Source organism: Salarias fasciatus, chromosome 18 (genome assembly GCF_902148845.1).
Source record: "Salarias fasciatus chromosome 18, fSalaFa1.1, whole genome shotgun sequence".
In the NCBI taxonomy this organism is placed as follows: domain Eukaryota; kingdom Metazoa; phylum Chordata; class Actinopteri; order Blenniiformes; family Blenniidae; genus Salarias; species Salarias fasciatus.
The window spans coordinates 30,306,763-30,324,816 of NC_043762.1; the positions used below are offsets into that span (position 1 = coordinate 30,306,763).

General features: G+C 46.7%; 2 protein-coding genes across 2 annotated transcripts; one reads left to right on the plus strand and one right to left on the minus strand.

Annotated features, from left to right (window-relative positions):
• On the minus strand, positions 1 to 9,014 carry crfb16 (cytokine receptor family member B16). The gene is made up of 7 exons (XM_030115643.1): positions 8,911 to 9,014; positions 5,850 to 5,976; positions 4,623 to 4,813; positions 1,120 to 1,244; positions 767 to 914; positions 299 to 453; positions 1 to 138 (listed from the first exon to the last, which is right to left on the minus strand). Exons 1-7 carry the CDS (start codon positions 8,966 to 8,968, stop codon positions 31 to 33), a joined length of 912 nt encoding a protein of 303 aa, XP_029971503.1. The 5' UTR covers positions 8,969 to 9,014; the 3' UTR covers positions 1 to 30.
• Positions 9,015 to 12,951: 3,937 nt separating this feature from the next.
• On the plus strand, positions 12,952 to 16,430 carry cldn15la (claudin 15-like a). The gene is made up of 5 exons (XM_030115406.1): positions 12,952 to 13,168; positions 14,793 to 14,957; positions 15,038 to 15,119; positions 16,071 to 16,181; positions 16,352 to 16,430. The coding sequence occupies exons 1-5, from the start codon at positions 12,952 to 12,954 to the stop codon at positions 16,428 to 16,430; spliced, it is 654 nt and encodes a 217-aa protein (XP_029971266.1).
• The last annotated feature ends 1,624 nt before the right edge of the window (positions 16,431 to 18,054 follow it).

The window sequence follows — 18,054 nt, forward strand, 5'->3', positions numbered from 1 at the left end:
GGCTGGCAGTCTTTCAGAAGTCCAGTTAACTCAGAGGGAGGCCATGTTTTTTTTTTCCTTCAAGACGACGATCACTTCCTCCATGAGCTCCTCCTCTTCCTCAGCGACCGCTGGAGTTTTTCTGTCCAAGTCCACTTTCTGCAGGAGGCCAAACAACACATCTGGATATTTAATATTATTTTGTTGACACAAATATTGTTACTTCAATTCCGATAAATAAAATTCAGAAGTTATGAAAATGGTAACGTTTGCACAAGTTGTAATTATCTTGAATGAATTATCTTAAAGACATACTGACCAGTGACTGAGGCAGAGGCTCCTTCTGGAAGAGCTGCTGGCAGGCGTCGGCACTGCAGTGGGCGATGGCCCAGAACAGAGCAAACAGGACTCCGGCTGTGAGGAAGACCGCCACAGTCACAGCGGTCGGCGTCTTCCAAGCAGCACTCTCTGCACCTGCAGGTCAGCGAGGAAACAATCATCTGTTGGTGTGCGTGGTTGTTGTTTTAGCTGCTCAAAGATTGAGAAATCACACCTTTTTTTTTTTTTTTAACAAATATGATCTAGCAGGTTTTGCAGTCTCAACTTTTGACTGATCTCTGTTAACTGGATCAGATGGCTGATGTGAGCAGAGACATGCTAAGCTGTTCCTCTGCAGTGTGTGTGTGTGTGTGTGTGTGTGTGTGTGTGTGTGTGTGTGTGTTTGTGTGTGTGTGTTGGGGGGGGGGGGTGGGGGGGGTGGGGTGGGGGGACTCAGGTGTTCACCAACCTGCGACGGGCACGCAGTGGAGCTCGGTGCTGTTGCTGTGGAGCGCTGAGTTCAGCACAAGCTGAGCTCTGACACAGTAGGTCGCTCCCTCCTGCAGGTCAGTCACAGCGAACACCGTCTGCTCTGCTGGCATCGAATATACAGCCGTCTGAAGACAGAGAAGGCGAAGATCATCAGACTGAAGGTCCAACAGTTCACTGTTTTCTTAAACTGAGAAGACTATAAAATAAAATTAAGACTTCATTTATCAATGCTTATTTCCAAAGAAATAAATGCATAAACAGGTAGAAAAATGAAATGAAGACACAAGCGGACATGGGAGGACTGAAACAGACATGGATGTGTGGCCTGACCTGCAACTTGGCGCCTTTTTTCCACACGATCACACTAACAACGCCAGTGAGAGGAAGCTCTCTGAACATCACCTGGAGGGAGTTCCCTATTGCTGTCACCGTCATCTCTGGTACCGTCAAGACCGCTAAACACAAGAGAAATTAGTAGTTACTAAACGTAACTCTAGTTCTACGAGTGTGTGCGTGCCCACCTACGGCTTCGCTACTGGTACTCTCCCCTGGCGCCAGCCAATCACTGAGACAAATCCAAAACCGACGCACCAATCCTCTGTGTGCGCTGGCACCCTGCCACACCCCTCAGCAAGGGTATTTCCAGCGCCTGCACAACACACTTCCTTCTTCTGAAACAGCCATAGAAAAGGAAGCAAGACAGCTGGGTAGGTGGGCACGCACATAATCATAGAACTGGAGTTATGTTTAGTAACTACTAATTCTGCTTCGTGTGGTGCTGAGCCCACCTACGGACTTCGCTATTGGCACTCACCAAGGCGGAGGCCGTAGGGATGAATGTACTCCCAGCTGGCCTGCTCCCATATCAGACCCGCAGAGCAATACGGCCAAACGCCACTCTGCTCATGCGTTAGAGAGAGCAATAGCCTCACGCCCTTTCTCCGCCTCTCCTCTTTACTAATCCGAGAGTAGTAAGTTGAACCAGCGCGGTAGACGTCGAGTCGAGAGCACGCCCGCTCCCCCTCGCTCTCACTCTCTCTCTTTCTCTCTCTCCCTCTCTCTCTTTCTCTCCCTCCTGTGCAGGCGTGCCATCGCCAGGACCACGCAAGCGCACACCGACCTCCGCCAGTCGGAAGACGCCAGAACTCCGCTCCTCTCTTCCCCTTTCTCACCCTCTCATCTATGCGGGCATGGATTGCGGCAGTGGTGGGCCGTCAGGGCCTGCAAAGCCTTCTCTGCTGGCCTAAAAATTATCTGAATTACAGACTGATGTAAATTATATTTTGTCCATAAATAATAAATGATTCCAAACGGTATGTTCCAGTTCCTTTCATAGTTTTCCCGTGGTTACGCTGCTTCCAGACATGTTTTTTTCATAATAAATCATTTAACCAATCAGATTTCAGGCATCATCTGTTGCTAGGGTAAAAAAAATCTGCCCGAGGCCTTCGCTATCCGTTCCTGATGGCGCAGTGAAGTAAAGTGAAGCGTCAAACAGACAGCTGCTTCAACCAATCAGACAGTTGCTTCAACCAATCAGATTTTGAGTTGGCGACTCAGCGCCTTCTAGCTTCTAACAACAGCAGATCCAGGCCCTCTGATTTACATTCACCAAGAGATACAGTAGGGGGCGGTATGCACCTAAGTTGTTGGTCGCCTACCTCAATTATTCCAAGGAAGAAGAAGAAGAAGACCTGAAGAGAAATAAAACTTAAGCCAGAAATCCCACAGGGCAGCTGGACTTTCAGCCCTGGCTTTATGGAACTGAAACGCAGGGATAATCTATATGACAGAGCAGTTGAACTCTTTTTGAGGAAGGAAAGGAGGATGGATTTTGTTTTCAAATAATCGGGATTTTGGTGAGTAAAATGTTCCTCTTTTCCTAAATAATATTGCTGTTTTATTAAGTTGTTGATGCTCATTGTATGTGCACAGATGTAGTAGGAGACTTGTGCACTTCAGCAAAGGCATTTATTCTGGCTGCACAAGTATCTATCTGCTGTGCAACAACTCTTTATGTGCATATCTGTATATATATATATTTTTTTTTGTAGACAAAATAGTTATTCAGAGGTAGATTGGTTCAGGCGGATCTGTTCTGAAGGCCTTAGTGTGAAATGCACGGTCCGCCACTGGATTGCGGGATCCACACAGACGCGTCGCCCGTTGGGCGGCCCCTCACCCTCTCTCTCTCTCTCTCTCTCTCTCTCTCTCTCTCTCTCTCTCTCTCTCTCTCTCTCTCTCTCTCTCTCTCTCTCTTTCTCTCTCTCTCTCTCTCTACGCGCATGCGGACACCCACGTGCCGATTCGTCAGCGATCCGGACATTCACGAACACCCGAGCGTGACCTGAGCGTGACAGTGACTCAGGATCGCATCCAGTGTGCATGAGGGGTCACACTCTGCTTTATTGAGGCAGCAGAGGACGAGAGAGGGAGAGAGCTTTGCCGGGCTTGACATGCTTCAGTCTTTCAAGCGCAGTGAGACAGGAAGGATTGTTGCTCTTAAGTGATGTAACTGGCCTGACAGCCTTTAACGTCACATATATCACAACAGCAGTGCTAACGGTAGCCCTTCACTGCCCCCTTGGCGGTGAGCGAGGCACCCCAGTCACGCTTCACGTTGGCCTGGAATGACGGCACGGCGGGACACAGCACCGCAGTCCGGGACTGAGCCCGTGACTGGGTTGCTAGCCCGAGTGCTAAGTCATGCTGCGCCAGCTCCGGAGGTTGCGGCGGGAGCACAGGCCGGTGTGTTCTGCAGCGAAGGTGAAGAGCCCCGCAAGGCTAGCGGAGGGGCACTCATGCGCTTGATTTTTGAGAACGTTGAGAGGGAGTCATCGTGCCGAGCAGATTTCTCCGAGCCTGAAGAGCTGCGTCAGCTGAGGAGATACCCACCCGACTCGGCCCAGTCAGTGGAAGAGGCGGGAGCGGCTGTGAAGTCCGCGCTGGCGTCAACTGGGGTGGAAGTTGGCGAAACGGCGCCCAAAAATGCCGCTCGCCGCTCGGACTCTTCGAGCGGTAAGGCAATACAGGCAGGGCAGGATGCCCGCTGGCGGTGATGCCGCCAGCCCGGGCAGGTGAAGCAGCGTTCACGGCGGTCTTGCTCTGGGAGCGCTGCACCGCAGCTGCGGCAGGTGAGAGGCCCGACGCCAGATGGCGACACGTCACGGCCTGGTTTATCCATCTTGTATCTTCTGATCTTCAAGTCTCGAAGTGGCTTCGAAAGTCTCAAGGGCTGAGAAAGAAGAAGGGAGTGTGTTGTGCAGGCGCTGGTGACATACCCTCGGTGAGGGGCGTGGCAGTGGGGTGGCAGTGGGCCGGCATGCACAGAGGATTGGCGAATCGGTTTCAGATTTGTCTCAGTGATTGGCTGGCGCCAGGGGAGAGTACCAATAGCAAAGCCCGTAGGTGGGCTAAGCACTACACGAAGTCAAACAGGGTTCGAGTTAGGACTACACTTCAATACTTCACTTCAACATCAGGACCTGATGACCGGTTTTGGCAACACTTTACTTGAAGCACCTGGTATAACACATTATAAGTAGTTATAAACACTCATAAATGATCACAATGCTTTATAACTCACTATTACAGCATAGGATTAGGGTTAGGGTTAGGGTTCGGTCCTGGCATTTTGATCATCTATGAATGTTTATAACTGCAGCTACACATGTTATAATGGCATTATAATGCTTTATAAATGTACTTATAATGTGTTATACAGGGGGTCTTCACATAAAGTGTTACCCTGGTTTTTATTTACTGAACCTGTGGTTTCACAAAGGCAATAAGGCATGAGTCGAAACATAAAAGGCATAACTCGATTGTCTTACTGTCTCTGCGGTTGAACGGCTGGCTCAGCCGGGTCCAGGCCGAGAGCTGCCTGTCGCACTGCGCTCTGACCTGCAGGTTGTAGTCGGAGTCAGAGCCCAGGTCAAAGGTCAGATCGCAGTGAGTGTGAGGAATCTGCTGGCAGTCTGCAGCGTCCACCCAGCTGCCGTTCCCCACCCAGAGCTCAAACTCTCTGAAGGTGAAATGAAAGTGTAAATCCATGATAAGAGTTTATTATGCAGCTGTAAGTTTAATCTAAACATTTCTTTCCTATTGAGCATTTCTAGTCTGTGTGGCTTCATTTGTCTTTTCTGAATCTCCAGCGGCTTCAACACATGTCCTGATGAATCAGACGAGGCATTCGATTCAACAGAACAGGTTTAATGGCATTACTGTCACGTACTCATGACTATACGGTTTTTGTTTACTTCTGGCTTCAGATCCAGTGAGAGCGCATTGTTGAAAACACAGACCTTGGTGTGTGTGGTTTTTTGAGTGTTGTTGAGATGTCATTAAATCAGTGTGTCGGCTAAACTGCATAAAGTGAAAACAATCGAGGCTAAAAAGCTCAGGGGGTTGAACCATATACTCACTCGTGCACGTGTGAATATTTAGCTGTTTTGGTGAAATGTCTGGGGAAATGCACACGCCCTCAATTGGAACTTTGTGTCAACAGGTTATTTGAGCGTGACCTGATTTTTGTGCCGAGTCCAGACACACCTGCTGATAACAATGCAGTGGGTGTGCCGTTTGTTTCCTTGCGTCATACCATCAATGAATTAAATTGTTCTGGGGAACATTTGCGGGTGGACTCACTAATTACGTGTTATTGACTACATATTTAACATATTTAACTGTGTTAAACGACAGAAATTTTCACAGTTCACTGACAGGACAATTCCATTGGTGCTTTTTTTTTTTTTTGATTTAGCTTCAACAAACATAAGCATTTCCATTTATTACTCTTTTTTAACATAAATTTCTATAAATCAAGACTTACCAGAAGAGTCAAGCAGATATTTTTACCACATGAATTTTTTAGTGCTTTCTAGCTATGCTTTATTTCCACAGCGGTGGATTTATGAGCTTTTTTTATTTGCTATTGGGTTTCCGAAGCAGAAAGAATGTTTTTGTGGAAAATAAACAGACAGAAAGGTGTTGTTTAAAAAGTACTTCACTGGTGTATTGTCGTGTCAATATTCTGAATTTGTGTCTCGTGTGTCTCTCACCCCTGATACTGGACAGAGTACAGGACTGTGGCGTTGCATGGCGCCTGCAGCGGCGCCCACCTCAGCGTGTGTCTCATGTTGACGGAGTCCATGGAAGTGCTGACTGGAGCCGGAAGCCCCCAAACATCTGTCCAGACAAGACCACACCTTCAAAACCTTAAAGCCACTGAAACCTTTATCTCCTGAACAGTGTGTGTGCCAACCAGTGACTGGGAATTAAAAGCACATCACATCACTTCCCATTGTTAGCCTCAAGATCACACACACACACACACACACACACACGCACAGTCTCGTATTTCTATCCTCGTGGGGACCGTCCATTGACTCCCATTCATGTCTAGCCCCTAACCCTGACCCTTACCCTAACCCTAACCCACACCACAACAAAGCCTAACCCTAAAGAAATGTTTTTGCACTTTTACTTTTTTCAGTAACAACAACATGGTCAAGAAAACACTGTTTCTCCTGCTTAGGACCGGAAAAAGGTCCCCACAAGGCACGTCGTTCCACGTTTTGCTATCCTTGTGGGGACATTTGGCCCCGACAAGGATAGAAATACGAGAACGCAAGCACACGCACACACACACACACACACACACACACACACACACACACACAGTAAATGCTATAAGAAAACCTATCATGGGAGTAAGAAGCCTGTCAGCTACAGACTGGATCTAGTCTGATCAAAGTCACAGGAAGGTGACATGTTTCATCTTCCTGTCAGGATCGGTGACGCGCTCTGCCTTCAGTAAACAGGACTTTAATGAAGTGTGACTGTCATCACAACTAGCTAAGGCTGAAACTATTAGTCAGCTGGAGGTGGGAGGAAGACACCCAGAGATAACCTCAGCAACTAGAACTGTCCCTGACTTCACAATGTAATCAATTACTTCTCTTCCTGTCCAAAGCAGGGGTGATACACGTAACGCATTCTTCATCAAACCATGACTTCCAACACTGCTCACTATCATGCACGCATCAGGCATTTGTGGTGGAGACTACGCCCAAAACATAAAACACACCTGAGGAATAACAAGACGTTCAATGGAAATCAAGACTCAGGTGTCGTTAAAAAAAAACCATCAACTGTAATGTGACACTTTTAAGCATTTATCTATCTGTCTATCTGTCTGTCTATCTATCTATCTATCTATCTATCTATCTATCTATCTATCTATCTATCTATCTATCTCCGGCATCCTCTGTGTTTTAGGTGTCCCAGTAACAGCCTGCTGACGGGTTTTTCCACAGGCTTGAGGACGACGTCAACAGGAGGCTGAGGTGAGCTGGAGCAGAGAAGCCTCTGAAGCATGCAGGATGCCCAGGAGGCAGTGGCGTCACTAGGCCTATTTTAGGGGGGCTTCAGCCCCCCTAAAATAATATCAAGCCCCCCTAAATAATTTGGTGTTTTTTTTAATTAAATTATTTTTTTTTACAAAAGCGTGCAGACAAATTCAATATAAGGTGCCCACAATATGAGTTTAAATAAATAACCATATAACTTGTCATTATTAACGCAAATATGATCATAGATCTGTGAGTTTCCCTCTACTTCACAGTGTAAGGCGGAGCCCCGTCAGAGCTGTTATCAGTCCGTTCCACTGGTTCATACAGAGTCGCCCACATCACTGGAACTCCAGTCCAGGTTTTCTCTGCCACCTCGCTTGCTGCGCAGCGCGCAGATCCACAGATCAGGAGAAGATTCAGGAAAAATGAATACACGAAGGTTTTTCAAGAAAGTCAGTATTTACCACAGCTGGTGGTAACAGTTAGCTCCAGCCCCTGTCTAACAGCAGAAAGCCCCGTGTATTTAATAAAGAAATAAAAGCCTGGCTGGCTCACTCCCGATGAGAGAGAGACGTTTCAGCTAGCTAAGTAGCAGCTAAAAACACGCTGCTATTGAGCTAACTTGTTAGTCTTTTATGCAGTGGATAAGAATAATAATACACTAACAATAATCACTTCACCATCGACCTGTAGGAGTCAGGAGGACAGAGCAGCTGAGAGAGAGAGGGGAGAGAGCTCTTCTGGAAAGGTGAGTCTAAAGCAGCTGATGATCAGCAGGTCTGAAAACAGCCTGGTTCACCCAAGATCCATCTGAAACTCAGTTGGGGGGGATTGTTGTTGAATTATTTTCCCTTGAGTGGATTTAAAAGTAACAGTATTAAAATGAAGAAACAAACAAAAAATAATCTGAAGGTGTGGATATTGTTCTCTAAATAAATATTCCTGAAATAATACTTTGTCCAGACATGTACCAGGTGTGATTTGGAGTGGAGGATATTCAAAGGTGCCACAAAGTGATCTCATGTTAAATGACTTTCAAAAGCAAAGTGAGTCATGTGACATGTTGAAATATATCTCCCTCTCTCTGACAAGGGGAAGTCCTGCACCTATTGAGTGGCTCATTCTTTTACATACATTTATTTTTGTTTAGGTTATAGGGAAACTATGCAGCTCTTAAAAAAATCATTAAGTTTGTAACAAGTCGCCCTCTGCGGCACTCGGCGACCCTGAAGCAGCTCTCAGGGTCAAAAAGGTTGATGACCCCTGGTTATATTGTATGAAAAATCTAAAGGTTGCTTAAAACTTTGACATACTAATGTATCTCTGTTAAATCTGTCCAAAAAAGTGGAAAAGCAACTTCTCAGTTTTTGTTTGCTGTTTGTGAGCGTTTATGCTCGCCCACTGCATTCGCTCACATCCTGTGCATCTCCTGGGGGCTCAGCCCCCCTGGTACTTAAAACCTAGTGACGCCCCTGCCAGGAGGGGTTCGGTTTGACACCCCTGTTGTACCTGACCTGCTGAAGGAGGTGTGGAATGAGCTGGCATAGCTGAGAACGGCTCTGCCAGTGATGATGTCCATGTAGTAGTCATGATCTGTGGTGACAAGTCTCTGAATGTCTCTTAATCCATACATTTAACTGCGATTCCACATTCATTGTGGGTGTGCCACACACACACACACACACACACACACACACACACACACACACACACACACACACACACACACACACACACACACAGATACGTACAGTGAAAGCTTCCTCACCATTTAATAAGCCCAGCAGGATCGTCAGCAGCAGGTTCTCCGTCCATGTCAGTGCCATGACCCTGCAGAGCCTATGCCCACACCAGAGGGAGGAGAAACGAACGCCGTCCATTCATGTTCAGAGAGTTTCCTTCACCTGCTCTGTTCCAGAGTGCAGCATCACACCATGAGTTCTTCCACCGTATCAGAAACCTAAGAAATCTGTGCTGTGGACATTTCAGGGTTCATCACTCAGTGTTTCCTCGGGAAAGTCAAGCCCTGGAGTTGGTGATGATACAGGTGCCAGGAAGGCAAATTTTCCAGAGTTGCATTTGAAATTCCGTTCAAAACTCTTGAAGATGAATGCACTCCTCGCGTGAAGCCATGTGCGAGCTGGAAGGATGAGTCCAGGATCTGCAGAGAAATGCTGGCAGTCCAGAAGGTGGAGGCAGAATGTGAGCGGCAGAGCCGGTCCGACTGGCTGCTTCTTCCCTGCAGCTGTTCACTGACGTCTACCTGCCAAAATCATTACACAACTGCTCAGCCCTCAGCGCCTCCTCGGTGCTTTTGGTGGGAAGCTGCTGCTTCCACGCCGGTGAAAAACCTTTAGTTAAATGTGAAGAGTTCATTACAGTCAGCCAGCTGTGACATTCTTCCCAGGAGCTCCTCAGCTCGTGTTCTGGAAGACATGAACCTGCTTCAGACGCTGGATTGTAGGTTCCATCACATCTTTCCATCGCAGCTGCCGTGAACACTGTGTGACAGGGTGTTACTGTGACATTAACCAACACTCTTCTTTCCACACATCATCACTTATTCTAGCTTGAATAGTTTCTTTGAATTAGCCACCACATAAAAATGGCCGTTGTTTGGTTCCATCTGTTGTTTGAAAAGCTTTCTCTGAGCTCTGTCTCTCTCCTCTGACATACATCAACAATATATATCACCGCTGACACGACTGGCAAAACAAGAAGCAGATTCCCTCCCAGACTGCTGGAAACAACCCGAGGCTTCGTGGCAATGGAAGCATTCGTTCAGGTTTAAAATGCTTTGAAGTATTAGCTGTGAAACTTTACATGGAGCAATAAGTCTCAGTGAGTTACAGTAACACGAGTATCAGTTAACAAAACATCAGTGCAGTGCTGTGCTGATTGGAAATGCTGCCCTCGTTTACATGTTTTGATTCTTAGAGACTGATAAGCAACTGATTCAGCTCAGACTCAGATCATCCAGCTGTGAGTCACTGCTGTAAACCTCACTTCCTGATGTGCTGCTGTGTGAGGACTGAGCTGTGCAGGGGGAAGCACTAGTTTCATTGTGACTTCATTTCAAAAGTATAGACACACACACACACACACACACCACACACACACACACACACACACACACACACACACACACGATTATTACTACTCATATCTTAGTGACAAGGTTGTGGATTTCATGTCCGGGATGAGACTTTCTGTGTGTTTTCACGTGTGTGTGTGTGTGTGTGTGTGTGTGTGTGTGTGTGTGTGTGTGTGTGTGTGTGTGTGTGTGTTGAGCTGTTATGGACTGGCAACCTGTCCAGACGTATTGGGCTTTTTGCTTAAATTGCAGACCTTGACCATGAATGAGATGAACTGGTTAACAGGATGGAAGAATACTTTTCTATTGAATATATGGTTATAAATCGCAGACGAGAAGAGAAAAGCAGAGCTTCTCACTTGAAAGTTAGCATTCAGTGGTGTAGCTCTCATTCTGAGCTGTGGAATGTCACCAGAACCAACCAGGAACAACCCAGACTCTGCTCACACCAGCAGGCTGCAGCACAGCAGGCTGTGAGGAGTCACATTTTATTTAGTTTGCATTGCATCACAACATTCATTCTGTATTGTAATTCTCCACCACCTCGCCCGTCAACATCGTGCACTTCTGCTTTTGTTCCCGCTCACTTCACCGGAAACGGGAAGAAGAAAAAAAGATGAAGTAGCCTCAGACTTTGGACTTTCATGACGTTCAAACGTTTACTGTCACCAGCCATAAAACTATAAAACCTGGGTCAGCTCACACCACATTCAACCATCTACCCTCTGTTTAGCTGAAACCTGCACCTGTGACACAGAAACACTGCTGCCACTGTCTGTTTCATCCATTCTAATCAATTAAACGCTTTCAAACATCAGCAAGACATCAGATTGATGGGAAGTTTTAACAGAGGTGTATTGTTTTTTGGTGTTCCTCTAGAAGAGGGTTCTGAGCCGTTTTGGTGGCTTTCCCTCAGGCCCTGCTGTTCCAGAGCCATAAAAACATTTAACCATTAAAATGAGGCGAATGCAGCTCAGGAAGTTTTATACTTGGTTTTGATGAACAAACGAAAACTAGAGCTTATGACGCGTTCATGAAGTTTGAACTGCAGTTCAGAACAGTGAAACTATGTTTGTACCTGATTTTAACAGTTTTCTTCCTCTTTTCAAGCTTTTTCATTGACAATTTGTAATTTTTAGCTGCTCCATCGATGTTACCTCCTTTAAAACAGTTTTTCATGCTTTTTTTCAACCATATTTAATTTTTCTTTTTCAGGTTTTTGAAACCGCTCTATCTTCTTTGTCCCCCATTTCTTGTGTTTTTAGCTGTAATTCCTAATTTCACTTGTACCTTTTTTCAATCCCTTTTGAACCGAGAGTGACTGATCATTTTCAACAGTCCCGCAGTGTGAAACTGTCATCAAATAACTTCAGTGCTCATTCACGTTTCATGTTGTGAAGGCTCCATGGAGCCACTACAGAGGGACAGAAGAGCCACATCTGGCTCCAGAGCCGCAGGTTGAACACCCCTGCTGTAGAATCATCCTCCTGTGCGTCCCTGTGAAGGACAGCTGGCGGACGCCGTGCTCCGCAGTCCCTCCATGCCTCTGCGCCGATACGTCTGCACTTCCCTCGCCTCTCAGTTCATGACCAGCTGCTCGGCTTGTGGGAACTCTGAAAGGTCATGAACTTCTGCCTGCGGTTCAGCAGACGGCCGGGTTTCAGTTTGTCTGGAGTCTGAAAAACAAAGGAAGTGACTTGAGTTGAAGTAGGAAGGGCTGGGGTTGTGGTGGTGGTTAGAAGGTGAAAACTGCTGCTGGATTAACAGATTTCACTTCCTCATGTGTCTCACGCCTTTCTTCTTTTAAAATAAGATGTTATGGAGTAAACCGCCTGTTGTGTAATCATATTGTACATGTTGAAATGAACAACCCCCAAAAAAATGCCCGACAAGCTCACAAAGTGACGGCTTCTGCCTGAGGCCACCTTGTTTTCACTCACTTCGTTGTCTGATTTGATGGTTGGTAACTTGGTCCGTGAAGGAGAAACCGCAGACGGGGAAGCTGGAAGGAACCCGGTGAAAATCAGGTCAGCTGAAGAAACATCAAGCAGTCCGCCTGTTTATATTGAACTTACATGACCTGTGAACCTTGACCTTTTGATGGAGTCAAAAATCACCGAAAGCACAGAATACATTTACAGTGAAGGATGAAAGGCAGACTGGGATTCAGATTCGCGCCTTGACAGAGGACCTGCCTGTCCGTCAGCACTTTACTGTCAGGAGAGGTGAACTTCCTGCATGGAGGCTCTTTTTATATTTTATTTTGTCCCACAGTATGTCCCTCTCTGTGGACCCATCTGGCTCAGAGTCTCTCCGTCCGACAGCCGTCTGCACTTTTAGTGTTTATTTATTAGTGAGTTTATTTCTACTTTTTCTAAATACACACATTTGTTTTGGACGTAACATCGGAAACCTGCTGACCCCCTTTCTGTGAGGAAACAGAGTGAGAATGGGCGTGGCGGCAGGCCGGCTGTCCTGAACACGAGCAGTCCCTGACGGGTGGCGAGCGAGAGGGCCGGGGAGTGGCCCGGCGGTTTATGGCCCCTCACAGAGTAAAGTCCTGGAGCTGCAGCCTCAGGCGGCATTACCGGAGGACGGACGGCAGCCTTCAGCGTCTCCTCAGAGCACCGGGCCTCCTGACCCACTTCCTGCCCACACGTCGCCCTTTCCAGATTTCTCTGATCTCTTCCGACGCCCTCTCCGAACGCCACAAACATGTCGACGGCCGTGGAAGCCGTGGGGTTCCTCATGTCCCTCGTGGGCTTCATCCTCACCGGAGCGTCGCTGATCAACGACTACTGGAAGATCTCCAGCGTGGCCGGCAGCGTCATCATCTCCCAGCACCAGTTTGAGAACCTGTGGCACTCCTGCGCCGAGAACAGCGGCGGCATCGCCGAGTGCCGGGACTTCGAGTCGCTGCTCGCTCTGCCAGGTAAGACCAGAAGCGAGGCCTCAGAAACCATCGGGGAGAACCCAGGAAGTCTCCTGCCTGATGGCAGCGTCTCATTGACAGGCGGAGATTATCCATTCAGAACCGTTCTTCATGTTTGGTGATTAACAAATGAACATAAGATCAACTGGGGGGTTTCCGGAGCTGAGAACACGTAACGGGGTCAGTGGTTAAAGTTCAGCCAGCGAGCCGGATCTCTCTGAACATCCGACACTTTCACCAATCAAAGACTCCCTTTCTCAAGTCTTACAAAATAACTGAACTGTAGACGTGTCAAACAAACAAAGAGGGAAAAGAGCTTTGTGGCGCCGTTTTGAACAAATTCTGCTGCTGAGAATTTCCCGCCAAAAAAACCAATGAATCACATTTAATATTTGCTTAGTTTGTCAGTATATGGACAACAGATCAACACTAAACACACATTTATTGTATTGCTGAGTACATTCAGTGTGTTTTGTTTGTATTTAATGTCACATTTGCAGAAGGCAGTGTAACTTCTGGCCGCCATTTTGTGCCTCCTCCTCCTCCCGGGCGGTGAAATGGAGGGAAACGCTCACTGAGCTTTCACTTGTCTTCAGTCTGATCCTGATGTGTCTCTCAGCTCAAACTGAGTCGTTTGTCAACAGTTCCTTCTTTTAGCTGTCCCAGGTTTTCTCATTACGACAGAGTAAACGTTCTCAAGCTTCCTCTGATGATGGCGTTTAAAAGTGTGTCTTTCTCATGGGAATACAAAGAATAACGTGCATTTAAATCCTGTTCAAAATGACACTAACTGAGATATTTAGGCTTGGGACTGGTTGTTTTGCGTTGGTCTCACTTTGACCGATGCCAGAGTTTCGTCTCAGACCTGTTGTCCAGCTCAGTGTCCAGCCTGCTGTTATCTTTATACTCATTATACGAGCAGATAGCTCCTGAAGCACTGAGCGATACTGCAGCTCTGCTGACTCCTTATCATCTGACCTCTTTGTCTTCTGCCATAAAGAGGAGTGGCAGCGTTTACGATCAGCAGAGGTCACTCTGTTAATGCGTTACTGCTGCGGCTGTACAGGCCAGTCCGCAGAGACAGCTTCACTTCTCCATTCTTTTCTACTTTTAACAATTTGTATAATTTTCTGTTGTTGTTGTTTTGGTTTGTTATTTTTTTTTTAACCTTTTCCCCATTTCTATTCATTTGTCTTCATGACAAGCGCAAAACAACAACAACAACAACAAAACATAACTCAATCCTTCAGATACATTGATGTAGTTCTGCTCCAGGTCTGTGTCACAGACTGACACACTGACTTGAATGAAGCAGCGTGGAAGGAGACGATCATAGCTGTCAACAACTTAAATAAAATTTACAGTGTGACCCGTTCAGCCTGTTTTTGAAAGAACAAAAAGAAATCCAGAAGTGAAATAGTGACTCATTTATCACTGAATATGTCTGAGATAATGTCATTCAGGGTACCGATGTGGCATTCAACCCAAATGAGAACAGCAGCATCGTTCTGCCTCTGCTGTGTTTCTTTATGTTTTTGCTCAGGTTTCTCGTTCTCATTCGTGCACACGTCCAGTTGTTTTTCTGCTTTCTTAAGAGTAAAGCATGTTGTGGTCTCCTCTGCAGCTCATGTGCAGGCGTGTCGCGCTCTGATGATCGTCGCTCTGCTGCTCGGAATCGGCTGCATGATCATCTCGCTGCTCGGACTCAAGTGCATCAAGATCGGCTCCAGCAGCGATCAGGCCAAGGCCAAGCTGGCCGCCGCCGGGGGAATGATGGCCGTCCTGGGCGGTGAGCTGACCGGAGAGCGGCGGGAAGCTCGCAGGAAGCTGCCAGTCTGTCACATGCTCATTGCCTCTGTCTCGCCTCAGGTCTGTGCTGCATGGTGGCCTGCTCCTGGTACGCATACAGAGTGGTGGAGGACTTCAACAACCCGTTCACTGGCGGAGTGAAGTGAGTCGACACACACATCAGTGTGACGCCGCCATTAGTCACCAATGTTATCTGATACGGTCATGAAGTCAGCTGTGAGGAGAATCTGGTGAAGCATGGTTTGGTTGCTGGTGAGAGCCTATCGTTGCACTGTATAAAATAAAGATTGGAATAAAGTCTAACATGAAAACTGAGCTGCAAACCAAACGGATGTGAGCGAGCGTTTAACTGGAGTCGAATATGTAGGCCCGACTAGTCACGTTGAGGACACTTTACTCTGCTAGTGAGTGAATCCTCTGTCAAAGTTTATCGAGGTTAGATGTATGTTTTTTGTATGTTTAAGTTTTCAGTACGTTTTATTGTACATAAGATACAATTGAACATATTTACTCCATCTCAGCACTGTGCACAGTAAAGCGCATAAAGTCTATACTACTATACTACTATACTATACTACACTATACTATACTACACTACACTACTATACTGTCGTTGCGACAGCAGCTCAGATGGTAGAGCGGGTTGTCTAATAACCGGAAGGTTGGCGGTTTGATCCCCGCTCCCGCAGGCGTAAAACTGCCACTGTGTCCTTGGGCAAGACACTTCACCCACCTTGCCTGGTATTAAAGCAGTGTGAGAGTGAATGGTTGGTGGTGGGAGGGGCCGATGGTGCAGACTGGCAGCCTCGCCTCCATCAGTCTGCCCCCCCCAGGGCAGCTGTGGCTGCAGCAGTAGCTTACCACCACCATGGGGTGAATAAATAACGCAATGTTGAGTGTCCAGAAAAGCGCTGTATAAAACCAATGCATTTTTTTTTTTCATGAATAATCACATTTCACTTCAAATGACCCGAGATTTGTTTTGTCTTGTTGAGTATCATAACAAGTGCAGTCCAGCAGATTTTGAGCTAAAAAGTGAGTTTGTGAAATGGGCCCTCCTGCTGGCGCTGAGCGTGTCTGGTGTGTGCTGCAGGTTCGAGCTGGGCGCCGGACTCTTCATCGGCTGGGCCGGAGCCTCTCTGAGCATCATCGGAGGGATTTTACTCTGCACCTCAATGAAGAGCGCCTCCTCTGGACAGAAAAGGTAAACCTGGACACACCTCAGCAATGTTATGAATACTTTGTTTCTAAAAAAAAAAAAAAAAAAAAGTAAAAGCACAGATGTGCTCACCAAATAGCCATGTTCCTGCATAGTAATGTAACGGAGTGTGTGTCGTCTGGTCTCACTTTGATTTGCTCTCTCTTGTTTTGCAGAGGTTACTATGGAGAACCTCCAAGTAAAGTCTACACACCTGCACCCAAATCGGTCGACAGCTCCAGAGCCTACGTCTAAACACACACACACACACACACACACACACACACATACACACACACACACACACTCACAGGACAACGCGTCATCTCATCTGTTGTTGAAAGTCTTGTCTGAGCTGTAGCTTGGCTGCGACGGGCCGTCAGGCTCAGAGGATCAGATTTACATTACTGAACACATTACACTGTCATGACGCTGTCTTCTATACCACATGTACGACTTGTTGTGTTTTCTGTTCTTTTCCTGTTTCCTTTAAGACGTTTTAAAAGATGAATATGTTGATCTAAGAATCGAATGAGCTGACTGTAATTGATTGTAAAAAGAAATCCTGCTTGGAGGTCATTTGTATCAGAATAAAGTTTGTTTTTCATAACAGACGGGTTGTCGGTTGTTGTGTCAGTGTTAGCCGGCTGTACTCTGCCTCAGGATCGCCTTCACTAACAGGACGGCTGCTGAAAGCTGCCCAGCGTGGTTTGACCCTCGCGGACGCAGCTCTTCAGGATGGGTTTCGGTGCGATGTGAGCTCGGGTGAGAGTTCCTGTGCCTGTCTCTGTCTGGAGGAACAGGGCTGTGGACCCTCGCCCACCAGACGGGACTCCAACCTTCAACCTGCCAGCTGGACTGAGCCGGGGACACGTCCACATCTGCTTTCACTCTTTCCTCTCCTATTTGAGAAACTGTAAAATGAAACTGACATAAAGGCATCGTGGCACCACTGACCAGTAGTTGAAGGCTGCAGGCCACAGAAGGCTCTCCTGGTCTTCGTCTCAGCAGAGCTGCTGGTCAACGAGACGATTATTGCTGCATCGCATTCAATTCACTGACCGGATCAATCCCAGTGTTCTGAGATTTATGTTCATTCAGCTCATACAGAAGCAGCGTGACCGCCTGCCTTCCTCCACATGCTGCTGTGCGCGTGAGCGTACGTGCACGCGCACACTGTAATCTCCTCCATAATGATGATGAATGTCTTGCATTTGGTAATCCGCCTGCTGACAGGCAGAACACTGGATTAAAGCTGCACCGCATCACTCCACCTCTATCTATAGACACACACACACACACACACACACACACACACACACACACACACACACACACACACACACACACACAGGAGACCTGCTCTGTGTAACCTTCAGTCTGCCTCTGGCAGCTTCAACATATCATATTATCTTCATGCCTGTTTGCCTAATGTTAACTATTCATACAGCTCAGCGGCAGCAAAATATCTTATATTTGGATTCCAGCACCAATATTTCACACGTCCTACTAAACAGTAATAAACCGTTAGTTTGCGTTACTTCCTCAAGATACAATTACTTCAAAATGGCTAACCAGAATAAAGTTTAAGTACAATTAGAAAAGAATTCCATCAAATAACATTTCTGTGTGTTGTTTCATTATTTGTCATTTATCTACAACAGTTCCCTCCTTTTTTCCTTCTTTCTTTATCTTCTTCATGACGTTTGCTGATATGCTCCTGCAGCATTCCACTATGTGAACTAAACTCAAAACCATTCCCGGTGGAACCAGTGGACGGTGTGTGATGGAGAGAAACTCAGAGTGAGAACAAATAAAACAAACTTTAAAAAAAAGAAAACTTCTTGTGCCAGTTTAATCTGAGCTGTTGTGCTGACTG